General features: G+C 39.2%; 2 protein-coding genes across 3 annotated transcripts; one reads left to right on the plus strand and one right to left on the minus strand.

Moving 5' to 3' along the window:
- The first annotated feature begins 1244 nt into the window (after positions 1-1244).
- Positions 1245-11291, plus strand: mthfsd (methenyltetrahydrofolate synthetase domain containing). 2 transcript variants are annotated; one of them, XM_031759534.2, is made up of 8 exons: positions 1245-1448; positions 1595-1698; positions 2069-2182; positions 3153-3266; positions 3390-3480; positions 4688-4800; positions 5053-5178; positions 6820-11291. In XM_031759534.2, exons 1-8 carry the CDS (start codon positions 1421-1423, stop codon positions 7570-7572), a joined length of 1443 nt encoding a protein of 480 aa, XP_031615394.1. In that variant the 5' UTR covers positions 1245-1420; the 3' UTR covers positions 7573-11291. The 2 variants fall into 2 exon arrangements, with proteins under 2 accessions (XP_031615394.1, XP_031615393.1); XM_031759533.2 differs by lacking the exon at positions 2069-2182 and adding an exon at positions 2233-2346.
- Positions 10964-14650, minus strand: foxf1 (forkhead box F1). The gene is made up of 2 exons (XM_031759513.2): positions 13337-14650; positions 10964-12089 (listed from the first exon to the last, which is right to left on the minus strand). The coding sequence occupies exons 1-2, from the start codon at positions 14313-14315 to the stop codon at positions 11929-11931; spliced, it is 1140 nt and encodes a 379-aa protein (XP_031615373.1). The 5' UTR covers positions 14316-14650; the 3' UTR covers positions 10964-11928.
- Between the last annotated feature and the right edge of the window lie 267 nt (positions 14651-14917).

The raw sequence follows: 14917 nt of genomic DNA on the forward strand, positions 1-14917 counted from the left end.
CAATACTTCTAGGTGGAAAAATTCAATATGAATGTAGTTGTATTTAGCATTTTGGGGGGTAATTGATTGAATTACCTCATTGTTAAGAATATAGAACAAAAACTTAAAGACATAAATGACAAATTCTTGATGGATCAAAAATTTAGGTGGTAAATCATAATAGCCAGGAACTGAGATTTTAAACAGTTTTGACCAGCGCATCTTAACAATTACTTCATCATTAAGTTTTTCAGATTATTTCCTGTTTCCTGCAAGATCGCTGTTATCACTGCCAGCTTGTCATTCATGACAATCAGTTGCTGTTTTAAAGCGCACACTGAAGCCACAACCCTATCCTGCCTGTTTTTACTCCATAACAGATGCTGAAGTGGCCCTTTCCTTACACAGACAATAGTGCTCTGGAACCCTGCAAATTAATTTTCCTGGCCACCTTAAAGAATTTGCACCAGCCCATCCTGTCTTAAATTTTGTGTGTCAAGAAACAAACAAACAAAAAGAAAAAACAGAAAAGAAACAAAAGAACAAAAAACAAAACAAGAAAAACATAACAATTAATAACATATTTTATGAGTTGTTATTTTGATGATTGATGATATGGGCACTAACACGTCAGTCCAATGCTTGGGTGAGAAGTGTTGCCTGCAAAGCATAATCAATACCATATAATTCACAGAGTTTTCATTAAACAATTTAGTGACCCCATTTCTAACAAATGAAAGTGGGTATTTTCAATCATTTTCATCCTACTGTTGTAGGATATTTTGTGTCCCACCCATGAATTTGAAAAATAATCCATGCTAAAGCATCTGTTGTGTAAACTACACCTGTCCTGAGACATAAGGTAAAGCTAGTTGTTTAAAAAGTGGTTCCAAAATAATGTTAAAAAATACAAAATATCTCTTGATTGTCCTCCAATTGTAAAATAATGTTTAAAAGGAAATAATTCTCTAAAAAACTGAAGAAAAAAAAAAAAAAAACAGTGGACCCATACCAAACTCTTAATTTGTCTCATACAACTGACTGAGCTCTGTTTACCATTTTCCACACGCATCATTTGCTGTCACTATAAAAATGCATTTTGTTGTAAGGCATAAAGATCAAAATTTAACAAAAAAGGTTTGAAATAATTGACTTCACACGTGACGATAATAAGAAAAATTAGATTTTTCTCGACTGTACTTTCTGTATTTAGAGAAGCACGAGCGTTCTGCTTATCAGACTACGGTTGCCCAGAAGTTCAAAACTACTTTTCCCTTTCGCGTTTCGTTAGGATCGTCCCTCTGAGCCGCCGTAGCAATGATAAACATTGACAAGCAGCTGTTCCGTTAGTATTATGTTACAGAGCTCACGTGTACGATTTTATTGCGTGGAGTGCATCCGAGTGTTGTAGAATAAACCTAGCTGTGGCTCTAATAAAGCGATGGATCCCGTCATAAAAATCAACCCGGGTAGGTCAAGTGTTTTGTAAAACGTTTGTTTTGCCGTTGAAACTGTTGTTAAAATCGTCGATTCGCTAAATGTGATGCTGAAAACGTAAATGTTGCTTCGTCTTGCTTTGGTTAGCGTTTATGTTACACTCCAATTTCCTCTCCAGGAGGATCGAAATGGGACATTCGTCAGAAAGTTTGGGACTACATAGAAGAAAAGAATCTGGCAAACTTTCCGAGGCCCGTCCACAACAGAATCCCAAATTTCAAGGCAGGTTAAAGCAGTTTAGCTGCAGAGCTGCAGCGCAGTTCTCATTCAAATCAATGCACTGGCAGGTCAACCTCTGCCATTAGTCTCATCCAGTTTTTTTCCTCCCTCCCGCATTAAAAAGAAACAAATAAACTTGAAAAAAGAAAGAAGAGAAAAAAAATCTGAGCCTGTGACTGTCTGGGTTATATGTAAAGTACTGTAAGTAAATAAATAAATATCTGAAGAAAATAATAAGGGCTGTAGGGGTGAAATTCTTGCTACACTCAGGGCACCAGCACAGCTTCTGAGTGATATTCTTAAATTTTGAATCACTAATAGCTGTCTTGTCTCTGTATGCATGCATATATTTTCCTGTGCACGTATTGACCAGGGTGCCGTTAAGGTGTGCTACAGCCTTGCAGGCCTGCAGGAGTTCAAGTCCAGCCAGACAGTCAAAGTTAACCCAGACAGACCCCAGCAGCAGGCACGCTTTATCACCTTGGAAGTAAGTTGACTTGAGGAACCTATCATCAGATGCCTTCCTTTCTGCTGTAGGGTGCTTTTGCGGCCTGCGCCAAGGTCTCGGAGCTGCAGGCGTTCATCCACACATCTGAGGTGAAGGTGGATCCAGACAAACCTCTGGAGGGTGCTCGGCTGGCAGTGCTGCAGGTAGCACTGCAGTGTTGGAATAAAACAAAGTACCAAGAAGCAGAGTGCCTCAGGCTGGATTACATGATTTTCTTTTCTCCTGAACAGTTTTACACCTGTTGAATTTTTAAATGCAAGCAGAGTTTTAAATGAGAAATTTTAAACTGTGTTTTATTAAAGTCTAGAACAGGGGTGTCAAACTCCAGTCCACGAGGGCCGGTGTCCTGAAACTTTTAAATGTGTTCCTGCTGCAGCACACCTGAATAACTTAAGTAGGTCATTAGCAACACTCTGTAGAACTTGACTGCAGGCTGAAGTGGCAACCCCTGAACCTGCTCAAGTAAACTGAAGTAAAGTGTTTGGAAAAATTTACTTCTACAAGTACTTTTCTTGGACCATGTTCATTCACTCATGAGCTGCTGTAACATGAATCAAATGGCTGAATTGCCACCTCAGCATGCAGTAAAGTGCTATGGAGTCTTGCTAATGACCTACTTATGTTATTCAGGTGTGTTGGAGCAGGGACACATGAAAAAGTTTCAGGACACCGGCCCTCAAGGACTGGAGTTTGCACCTGTGGTCAAGAATTTGCTACATGAGATTGTTTAAATTATTGTATATTATCCTGTAGGTTCTTTGTAAAGTCACATTTCAGCCACATCAGTGTTTTGCATCAGTTAAATTTAAATGTTTTTGGGTTTTTTTTGTAACTTTTGCCATCACTCCACTGATTTTATTCAGCTCAGTTTTAATTTCTAGTCCTATTAAATAACTCAGGATTTTTTTTATTTTTATTTTTTAACTTTTTACTGAAATAATTTTTGCAGGCACGGAAAACTTTGTTGGTCCCAACTCCTCGTCTTCGTACAGGCCTTTTCAATAGGATAACTCCACCTCAAGGGGCTAGCAAAGAACAACTACGCATATGTTCTTCCTCTCAGGTATAAATTTACTAATGTTTGCACTTATTTCTCTGCATTGTCATTCCTCTGTAAATTCCCAATAATAATAATTAGATTTTTTTTTCTTTTTCCTTTCTTCTGAAACCTCCAAACCATCTTCAGGGTGTGAAAGACTTCAGTGTACCTGTTGGCCTGGATGCAAAAATTAAAATTGACCTGATGGTGGTTGGTTCTGTGGCGGTGTCGGAGAAAGGTGACTTATACACCATGTCATGATACTATTTCAGTTTCATATTGGTAAGCTAAATGATTTATGATTGTGGGAGAGCAACAGAGCAGTGAGTTAAAGACCAAGTTTACCATACATGCACTAAAATATATAAAATCGAATGAAAACCAGATGTAAATGCATTCCTCCTTAAATAGTAGTTAGAACCACGTGTGCAATTTACTGTCTATGATTGCAGAATAGACAATAGTATTTCAGTTGAAAATGAAACTATTTTTTTCTTTATTTTCATATATATAATAGTAACACTGTTGGATACTTGTATTAAACGTGGCCAAAGTTTCAGCCAATGAATTTAGAGTATGTATAAGTCATCTCTGTGAAACCAAGTCAGGCTTTAAATTGATTCATCTGGTCTTTTGCACTCATTTTTTTTCCCTTAAAAATTTTTTTTGGCTTTTAGTCTGTGAAATACAGATTCAAATATGGTCATCACACAAGCTCCACCCACCAACCTACCTTCTGTTTAAAAGGGGAAAGGAGACGGGTGAAAATGGTGTCACAGAGATTATGAACTGAGGGACTGCAGCAAGGTTAGTTTAGTCAACTGTACTGCAGTCCAAGAGGAAAACTATGCTGAAAATGAGCTCAATAGGTCTCCTTGAAGCTCTAAAGATGGAAAAGGCAGTATGTGCTGCAAAACCTGCTTTTGCAACCATGAATTTACAATTATTAGCTGAGTAATGAACAACACAGTCTGTTATTATATAGCAGTTCTCCCAAATCACTACTTGGGTGATTATAAATGATTTTATGCAAGGCTTGTTTACTACACAGTGGAAAATGATGAGAGGCTGTGCTGACTGAAAGGGAAATGGAACAAAGGTATTGTGATCGCTGCACGTGTCTAAGCCCATTGAGGCACTTCTGCACACTCTGCCAGCATAGAGGAAAAAGAGCAGAAATAAGATTGAGGCAGATGTACGTAATCAGATCTCTTCTGCTTATTGTGGCTTCTTCTGTGTTCTTCCCGCCATGTAAATTGTCTGGTAACCGCACTCCATGATGATCCTCATTTCTAAAATGCCCAAGATAACTCATGCAGTACTGCAGCGAAACACATGTTTTACTGTGAAGCAGTAAAAAGGAGTTTGCAAATCTCCAAAAGGATTTCGTAAACTGCACAGTATACATTTTTAAATTAAGTTTTCCTCTCTGCCTTCCGCTGTAGGCTTTCGGATTGGAAAAGGAGAAGGCTTTGCTGACTTGGAGTATGGAATGATGGCTTCAATGGGTGCCGTGAATGAGTCTACTGTGGTGGTTACTGTTGTCCATGACTGCCAGGTTGGTTTGCGTGTTCAGTTTGATCTCACTGAGCAGGTCAAATGTTTTATGGAATCTTTTTTGCAATAAGCAGCTTGTCTCTTTTTTACAAAGCTAAAGAACACGTTAGTATTAAAATGGGGAAAAATACAGTTTTAAATAAAGATGTGCAGCTTGAACTGACATGAACAGACATAGTTTAGAGTTTTTTTCTTCCCACTTGTTGTTTCAGCATTAGTAATTTGAATACTTGAGGAATAACTGTGCTTTCAGGTGATGGACATTCCAGAAGATCTAATGGGAAGTCATGACCTGACTGTAGACTACATCCTCACACCGACCAGAGTTATTAAAACAGATTGCCAGTTGCCTAAGCCACGTGGAATCATCTGGAATAAGGTAACCTGAGTGTGCTTGTTTTTGCTTTGTGTAAAACATAGTACTTATTTCATAGTCAACTTTGAAATACATAGTCAACATAGTCAAGATTTTAAGAGGTCAAGGCTGGCCTGACCTGACGCATGTCATTCCTCATCTCTCCCCTCAAATCTCTCTGATGGATTTATCTAGAAGAGGAGCATACAAAAAGCGTTCACTAAAGCATAGCTGAAAGTAACTGATTTTAACATTGGAAAAATGATGACGTTAATGCCTTTATCTATGAAAGACCTAACATCTGTGATTAATGCTTCAGTCCTTAGTATGTGGGTTTCCATTACCGAAAAATAATGTTAATGGAAAAATTCTGCACCTTTTAAAAATGTTTTTCAGTCAATAATCTGATAATATGGATGTTCCAGTTAGATGACTTGCTCTGAAAGTATGTTTTCCATGAATGTTTGATCAGGTCTCCACCCCTGTTGTCATTCAACATAATGAAACCGGCATTTAGGGGGAGAATAAATGCCCAACATTAAATTAAAAAAAAAACAGCAACTAAAGTTTTTGTGTTCAGAAAGTATACATTAGCTTGTACTAATCTCTTCTACAATTTAGGACAAGACAAGATATGACAATAGCACACATGAGTCTTTATAATTACTTAATGGGATCAAATATTAACATAACGTTTGTAGGAAAATGCTCTGCATTGGTTACATGACAAAAATGTAGCTTTTCCTTAGTAACACTGCCCTCTAATGGACTCATAGAGAGCCTACGGCTCACTAAAGGACGGTGTATCCAGCATTCTTTATTCTTCTGAGTGCACTTACTTTAATAATTCTATTTTGCCCCCCCCCCCCAAAAAAATCCATTTTTTAATTTTTTTATTTCTTAGAAATAAAAAAAAATGGTTTTAGTTTTTATGGATGGTGTGTACAATGCACACTTATAAAAATTGTTTACTCTAAAAAAACCAAAAAACAAACTAATTAACTGTGTATCTTGGGAATTTTACTGATATATTTATAGTGCTTTTCCAGTCTTATTTACCACTCATTTCACATCATCATCTGTCTGTATTTAAATCAGCCTGGACCATAAACGGCTTCTGATTTACTGACAGTGGCACAAAGATGAAATGTGTTTTTCCTCTTGATAATTTATCTTTAATTAGACATAGCTAAAGGTTATTTTTCTTATGTGGTAAGTTTGTGTGTAACCTCTGGGTTCCTTACAACACGCATATAAGTAAACAGGACCCAGTGACCTCATAGACAGGAAGGCCGTGTCTGATCATCAAAGGCTTCTCTGCCCAGCCACCTTGGCTCTGCAGGGGCAAGGGAATGACGGGTCAAACAGGCCAGTGTAAAAACAATAGGTCCGTATATCCTTTACAGGACTGGTCAGCATCAAAGTCTGCCAAGACACTTGAAGACCCAACAAATCAAGATAGCAGTCTTTATTTTTAACTGCTTGGGAAGTGAAATATCCTGCTGGTATTAAGATGGTTTTTAAGCATGGGCTGTGAGGAGCTATCAGCTTTCTCTTTATTATGAGTAGGTGCATTGCATCGGCCCTGAACAGGTCTGTTTGTATGCTCTGTGAGACTCATTTTTTCCTTTCAGCATTACTGAGTCTGTCCAGTTTTGTCTTCAGTTGGATACAGAAAAGCTGCAAAAGATCCCCATCCTGAAGAAGCTGCGTGCTCTTGAAGAACAAGCTGGAAAGGATGTAACACTGGGGGCAGCGCCTGTTGCGACAGGAGCTGGTCTGCACGCCAGTCAACCCAAAAGGCAAACCAGGCGGAGGCCGAGGCCAAACACACAGCAGGATGCTGAGGGAGAATCCAGCCAGGACTCGAGACTGGAAAAAAGAATAGAGGGAGAACCAAAAGCCAGACAGCATCTGACTAGAATGAGTAAAGAAAGCAGAGGAGACGGCAAGGCAGGTAATGAGCAAGAAACTGGCAAGACAATAAAGGGAAAAAGTAGAGGGAACACAAAGGAGCAGGTCCCAGAAGAGGGTGGAAATGAAGTCAAATCTCAGCGTAAGCTCCATCTGAGTGTGACCACAGTTTATCTGGGAGGCATCCCTGCTGGGCTGCGTGTTAGTGAGCTGAAAACTGCCCTCCGAGAGAGGGAGGCCACTCCACTGAGACTCACCTGGCAGGGAGCTCAGCACAGGGCCTTCCTGGATTACAGTGACCCCCAGGCTGCAGATCAGGCCCTGGAGGCTCTGCAGGGGCTCTCTCTGAATGGTCACAGTCTGCAGGCTGAACTGGCCAAGAGCCAGCGAGGGGGCAGGAAATCTGGACACTTCAGTAGAAGACCAAAACCAGCAGCGGCTCCGAAGTCTGAAGAATCAGCACCAGATGCTAAGAGTGATGCCACAGAAAAAACTGAGCAGTAAAAGTAGTAAGAAATATACTTAATGTAATGCTTAAGTTGTTTACAATTTTGGACAACTGCAAACACCATAAAAAGAGTTGATATTTTTTTTTTTTTTTTTTTTTTGCTTTAAAAAAAATAAATAAATCAAAAAATATGAACAAAAATGTGATTTATTAGAAGAGAACATTTAGTCATTTGAACCTAGCAGGCTTGACTAAATATTAACAACACCTGAAACTATGAGAGTAGTGAACCTTGTGCTGATTTGAATCCAGACAAATTCTGTAATGACTAAGATTTTGCTGTTAGGTGGGATACAAGAGCTTTTTTCTTTAAATTTGTCCCAGTCGTTCCTTTTTTCTCTTCAAAGTGCCTTTATCAGAGATTCTTAGAAACACAACACTCATTTTCTCTTTCAGTCTACAAACTGTATGCAGTGCTTTTGCTACCATACAATAATTGAAAAAAAAAAATAAAAAAGGCTAGTGCTTTTTTTTTTTTCTCTCAAAACCAGCTGTCAGTATTGTCACATCCATTATGTTGCCAGACCTGTTTGTCTGCATCCTCCTTGTTTAAAAATGGGTTAGTTTTGTTCAAAATGGCACCTCCGTGTGGCAAGTCACAACATTTGATCATTTGAGTCACGAAGCTAGGAGTAAAATATAACATTTCATCATCTAACAATAGTCTAGCCACACAGGCTTCAACCTTTGACCATTTTTGTCTTTTTCATTGTCCAAATTCATCCAGATTTACAGAACTTGTGAACAGGCTCCCAGTGTTTATGCTACTTTAATGAGACTACAGAAATATGAGTTCACAAATAACCGTGACTTAGTTATGATTTTCTTGACTTAATTGATTCTTGTACATAACACGGGATTATTGGATAGTCTCTACTATTGTATGATTTTCTTTTCTTTTTTTTTAACCATGAAGTTCTGAATCAGGCGGATTACAACAATAAACAGGGGAAGAGCTAAAGGCCTCTATTGCTGCTGTTCTGTTTTTTGTTTTTGTTTTTTCATAGATTGCTGGTGTTCATTTGTACAGTTATATTTGCACCATTATAGTGACTAAATACAAATTTATTCATTGTATTTGGTTGTGGTTCGGCCAGTGAAAGAGTGACTATTAGATAAATTTGCTTCACGTGACTTTACTTAATTCTTCACTAAAGCATTTTGACTGTACCTGTTAACACTGAGTGTCTTTTTATGAAAAACAAACAAAAAAGAAAAATGAGGGATTATAAATGTTCACAAGGTTTTGCAGAATTTAAGAAATTACAGTGATTGGAGATCCGACTCTGAAGTTCCCCACCACCTCAAACCATCGTTCTCATGAAGAGGCAGAACTATGTTGTTAGTGGTTAAATATGATATTTCAGGCCCATTATTGGATTTTCACAAAACTTGATGTGTTTCACCCAGTTGTAACATATAAAATGTCAGCTTGTAAACTTTAAATAGTTTTAAGCTGTTCACAAAACTTAAAGAAAACGTTAAAAGATTAATTTGTTTTTGCGGAGTGACATTTTTCTTATTCTCGGTTTGGAAAATGTGTCTGTTAACATTACCTTCAAACTTCTGTAAACCCGAGTGCTAGATAACTTGCCCGATGACTCTTATTTTTTTCTGTTTACACCTGTCTCTGTAGCTGCACTGCCATTACCTAAGAAATTAACCCATAGATGTCCTGTTTGCACTAAAGTCTTGGCAGGCTTGGGACACAAGCAGTGTGTCTGTCTGCACAGTACAGGCCTCTGGCTTTTTATGGAGCTGTCATCCAGGCCTGGCCAGGGAACAGCTGTGGAACGCCATCTCTCTCCCTCAGCCCTCCAGAGCACTGAACCTTGGCAAATGTCATCAGTTTGTTAATGCTCTGTTCCACTGCTGTTAAGCCTGCTTACCCCTGTGCTCAATGGCATGCTCGTTTTACTGGGGTTCAGTCAGTGGTCATGTGGTGAGATTGCAAAGCGTATCAACGTGGAGCATGTTACATCCCCTTGTAAAGATGTATGTGTACACACAAACATCAGCAAACATGACTTAACCATCAAGATTAAAGAAGATAACAAAAGGCCTCAAACCACAGTCGGTTTACTTAATCTAAATCACAAGCATGAGCATCGGATTAATCTGCACTGACTGTGCTGATGCGCTAAATAGATTGTACCCGCCATACTCTTACATTAGGAACACCTTTTTAAACGCCATAAATGTTGCTTGAAACTTGAGGAAATTTAAAATAAGAAACGAGGTCCAGATTTTTTTTTTTTTAATGATTTGCGGTCATTCAGATGAAAAAAAAAAATGCCAAATTGGTTTTAAGCCGCACAACCATGCGTGTTTGTGAATGTCGAAAAACAACTGTTATAATTAATGGATCAGAAATCTGATAAAGAAAAAAAAATCGTGTCCCTTTATAATAATTAGCATCTGTAAAATTAAAATATTTTGACTGAGATAAGACAACCAGGATTTTACACAGTCTCGTTATGCGTATTATTTATGAGTACTTTTAACTGCTCATTATTTTTGTATCTTTGCAGTATAAAGCATGATTGGTATTTCTATTATATGTAACAAAAACAACTCATTTTGGATGACAAATAAAGATGTTCCTCTTTATGAAAAAATCGGCCCTACTTTTTTCTGTGTTTTTAATTTTCCTACGCCCATTTTCTGTTGTATAATTACGCATTTTGCGGAACACTCCAAAACTATTTATTACAGACGTTATGTTGGTTAAATTAGGTCAGCACAATTTATTGTATTTCCACCATGGCAAGAAATGTTCTTTGGACAAATGCTTCTGAGGAAAACAACTGGCTCACTGCCAGAGCAACGGGACTGCTGCAGGTTTTCACCCTGTAACCAGACGCGGGTGAGATCTCTGCCTCGGATTTGTTACGCCTTAACTGCTGCACACTCTCAACAGATCGAAGACATGTTTCGATTAACCTTTCAAACCAGTGACTGTTAATGTTCATCGGTCGACCAATGGATTGGGAAAAGTTTAGTTTCTTCTAATAATGCTAATTTTCAAAGTTAGACATCACCAACTGTAGGTGAAAACAAACTGCTGCAGTAATTGCTTAAAATAGAAGACCTAACTGCACCACAGTGACAACTGTCTGTAGTACCGATGGTACCGGTTGTGCTTTAAACCCCATATAAACGAACCATCGCTTTACATTAATGAATTGCAATTATATATATTTACACGAGAAGGCTGCTGAATAATTGGACACACACAAAAAAAGCTTCCCATCTTTAAATAAGCTAATTTGGGGTTAATTATGCAACAAGGATCACTGTCTTCGCATCTGTTTACAAGGCATGTTTGCTTGCAGGACCATCGCCCCCGAAAATTGTCTGTGTGCGATAAAATCGAAATGTATCTCGTTTGGTGGAATTGCCGGCTTAAAGAGCCGAAAAGATATTTTATTTCTTAATGCTTTGTTGTAATATAGTCTAAAGACAAACCCTCGCTGATGGACCCTTTGCTAGACTTTTTTTTCCCCTTCTTCTACCAATGTGTATACAATGCTGAAAGTAATGGTCTACATACATCTGACACAAAAGACATAACAGTGTTTACAATATATCCTCAATTTTTCATTTTAAAACAAATAATAAGCGTTCTGACAAATATTGCCAATAAAGCATATAACTCCTTGGCCAGTTCGCCTGAAATTAAAATATAGGCCTACAGAATAAATAAAAAAAAAAAGTTGCGCTTATAGGTTATTCAAAAAGTGCCGTCATTGTTTTTACACAGTATACAGTATATGGACTTACATTATACAGGCTATGTAACGTCCATAATTGTTCATCTCAGAATCTAACATTTGTATGTAAGTCCAAAAAAAGGAAAGAAAAGAAAAAAGAAGAAAAGAAAAAGTAAGGTAAAAACATGAGACGGGGAAGTGTGTGCATTTTTTTTTCTCTTTTTTTTTCTTTTTTTAAACATTGACCTACTTTAACAAGATGAATACACAAGAACAAAAGTGTGAAGTGGTAGTCATCCGCTCTGCAGGACTAAGTACCAAACAACAGCAGGGTGTCTTACGCCCACGCTTTACCCCGCTGGTCGATGATGATGAAGATGGCATAAAAGAGTTTGTTTTTAATTATTATTATATATTATTATGTGGTTGCTTTCTAATTGGCCTGTCTCCGTGTCTCTGTCGCTGTGTGTAGCAGCACAGAGAAGTAGTCCGATCTACTTGAAGCAGTGAGCACTCTCCAGGACTGGGGCATGCCTCTCAGTGGTAGTTTACTCATTCGTTGTTCATTTCAGTCCGTTTTGCTTCATGGCTCAAGTCTGTGACACCATCTTCTAGTCTCTAGACTGCCCGCGGAGGACATCACATCACGCAGGGCTTGATGTCCTGGTAGGAGACCTGTTGGTGATAGTAGGAGCCGCTGCTCGGTGAGTGCATGGCTGAGGAAGTCATGGCGTTGAACGAGAAGACGAACTCCTTTCGGTCACACATGCTGGGAGACTGGGAATGGTACCGAGGAATACCTGCAAAAAAGCATTTAAAACATGAATGGAAATACTACTAATAATAATAAATTTAAAAGGTCACTTTTAAATGTAATGTACTTGAAGGCTAGGTTACTTTATGTTCCCCGAGTTAAGAAAAATGTCGTTTATAGTTCTGAAATAAAAAGTTATGTAAATGCTTATAAGTGATTTGCAACACGATTTGATTGGCAATCTTGCTGATACTCGACTAATTATCCAGTTCTACAGACCTTCGCTATGCGTTCTGGAAACCCTAATAATAAAACTGTTATATGTGATAATAATAATGATAATAATAATAATAATAATAATAATAATAATAATAATAATAATGATATGCTCTATATCTGCCATATTTTCCCTCAAAAAGATTGCTGTATGTGTAGGTACTTTATATTCTGTGTAAGAAAGAAGTTTACATTTGTAAATTGAGCTTCACTCTTTTATACTAACTGAAATGCATGCATTCCTCTTAGGGCCAAAGTCCATTTAGTAAGCACGATAAAGATTGTCAAAAGGGGAGGCGGGCTTGCAGGGCTAATTGACAGTGGCCCCTTTGCACGCCAGTCCCGGAGGACCGAGAGCCTCGAGGCAAGGCAGGCTGGACCAAACCGCGCTAGTTTTTTTTTTTTTTTTTTTTTTTTTTTTTGTCCACAGATTGGCGTGACTCTAAACTCTCCCGGTAGACTCTTTCAACCATCTCCTGATTTATTATTTTTTAATACCACACGTTCAGGAGGTTTGAACTCCTCTGGTCCTCTGTCTGGGTTTTACTTTAATAAACCTGATTTATTATGTTTGATGATTCACAAAATACTGGAGCTTTATTTACGAAAAAAAAGTGGTTAAGCTGTGTTGTATCATTTCCTTAATAGCCTTAATTCCAATCCCTCAATTATGCACAGCAGAGATAAGCCTGATGTTTATTGACTGCAGAATAAATCCGGCGCATTTCAGTGTGATGCTCTTCAGAATTACTCAACATTTCCACTAGGCCCAAGTTTGGCGCACGATATGTGAAATAAAATTCTGTAAACCACAGACATATGTGGACAGTATATTATCTTTATCGCTATCCCCTAATAACCAAATCGTCTTAATTTGAATAAAATCTTTGTTTCGTTTATCTTTGTCATAGCTCGCAAATGTTCTTTATAAAATCAGACCCGGCTTTTCTGAACCTTTTGCGTTTTTTTTAAATTATAAAATTAAATATATATATAAATATATATATATGAACTTACCTTGTAAATCTGTGGTGCTGTGGCCATTCTGGTGCAGGTATGGTTGGTCTAGTGAATGTGTGGGCAAACTTGGCTGCAGTGGGTTCGCTCCTGGATTACAGGGGGACAGAGGCTGCTGCTTGATGTAGGAAGCCCCGTTATTCAATGAGGCCGAAGGGGCTGGAGCCCACGCAGAGGCTGAACTCGAGTATACGGGATGAGGCTCCATGACTCCTCCGCTGGTGAGCAGAGGGGAGGCGGAATTGTCGTGGTGGGGATAATCACTCCCAGTGGATCCTGTACAACTTCCCATGTAGGAATGTCCACTGTTGGTCGACAAGTGTGACATGGAGTGTCCGGACAGACCCATCCCTTCCATATTACCTGCCAAGTGTCCATTCATCATCCCAATCCCACTGTCCAGAGACAAACTGTTGGGCGGACAGGATAGGCCCCCGCCGCTCCCTTGGAAGTTGTAAGACTCGGGGATGTGGTTGAATCCCAGGCCGTTCATCATGCTGTACATGGGCTTCAGCGCCTGGCACTTGCGCCTAAAACCCCTGGGTCTCCTTCTGAAGGAGCCTTCCTCGAACATAAACTCACTAGCCGGGTCAATAGTCCAGTAGTGTCCTTTTCCCGGTCGACCGAGGCCTTTGGGCAACTTAATGAAGCACTCGTTCAGGGACAAGTTGTGACGCACGGAGTTCTTCCATCCCTGGTACGAGCCCCGGAAAAACGGGAAGCGGCTCTGTAGAAATTGATATATTTCACTGAGGGTCAGGCGTTTTGTTGGAGAGCTCTGAATAGCCATAACTATTAAAGCTATGTAGGAATAAGGTGGTTTCTCTGGTCGTCGGATCCCTGCGTTTGTCTTTTTGGTTTTCGTAGTGGAGGAGGCAGTTTCCATCACCACCGTTTGTCCGTGTGGCTTCTCCGGAGCAGACATCGGGCTGCTCTGGGCAGGAGTCTGTGCTGGGGGCTGCTGAACCTCTGCCGTCATTAGTTAAATTTAATCTTCGAGACGGAAAACAAAAACAGACTTGCTTTTCCACCTATAAAAAAATAGTAAGTTAGGTACTAAATTGGTGTCATAAAGAAAAAAAATCGAATAATGATAGTGGCGATAGAGGCAAAGGCGCGATTATCTTCTTAGCTGTTGCTTTTGATTCAGTCCTGCAGCAGTCTGAAGCCGGACCGCCTTGTACGCAGTGCCCGAAATGGGATAAAGAGAAGAACAGGAGCCGCTTTCCACTTCAGTTGGTGTGTTGTCGTGCGTCCGAGGAGCTCACTTTTTACTTATCTGTTGCCATCGGCGCATTGGAAGCTGTATGTCTTGGTCATCCTAATGTTGGGACCCGCCCAGTTCCCCGATTGCCCTCCTACTCAAGTGGTGGGCTGTAAGCTTGCACATCTGTGTGCGTTCACTTTTCAGTGAAATGTTTCTTTCCCCCCCGTCCTTACACAGAAATAGAGAATATATCTCACATATAACATTTAATTTCAAGGACCCATACGCTAACACATCCCCAAGAGCACAAATAAATTCAAATGCCCGTTAATGATTTGCATAAGCTTATACTATTTAAGTGAATGCATTAGATT

The sequence above is a fragment of the Oreochromis aureus genome, linkage group 1 (genome assembly GCF_013358895.1).
Source record: "Oreochromis aureus strain Israel breed Guangdong linkage group 1, ZZ_aureus, whole genome shotgun sequence".
NCBI classification, from domain to species: Eukaryota; Metazoa; Chordata; class Actinopteri; order Cichliformes; family Cichlidae; genus Oreochromis; species Oreochromis aureus.

What these genes read in the sequence shown, in the direction of transcription:
- foxf1 (XM_031759513.2), bottom strand. Translation starts at nt 14,315, where the DNA reads ATGACGGCAGAGGTTCAGCAGCCCCCAGCACAGACTCCTGCCCAGAGC. An exon ending in CAGCACCACAGATTTACAAG is followed by an intron (nt 12,090 to 13,336) that starts GTAAGTTCATAT and finishes GCTTTTTTGCAG; the next exon opens with GTATTCCTCGGTACCATTCC.
- mthfsd (XM_031759534.2), top strand. Translation starts at nt 1,421, where the DNA reads ATGGATCCCGTCATAAAAATCAACCCGG. An exon ending in CGTCATAAAAATCAACCCGG is followed by an intron (nt 1,449 to 1,594) that starts GTAGGTCAAGTG and finishes TTTCCTCTCCAG; the next exon opens with GAGGATCGAAATGGGACATT. An exon ending in CACGCTTTATCACCTTGGAA is followed by an intron (nt 2,183 to 3,152) that starts GTAAGTTGACTT and finishes TAATTTTTGCAG; the next exon opens with GCACGGAAAACTTTGTTGGT.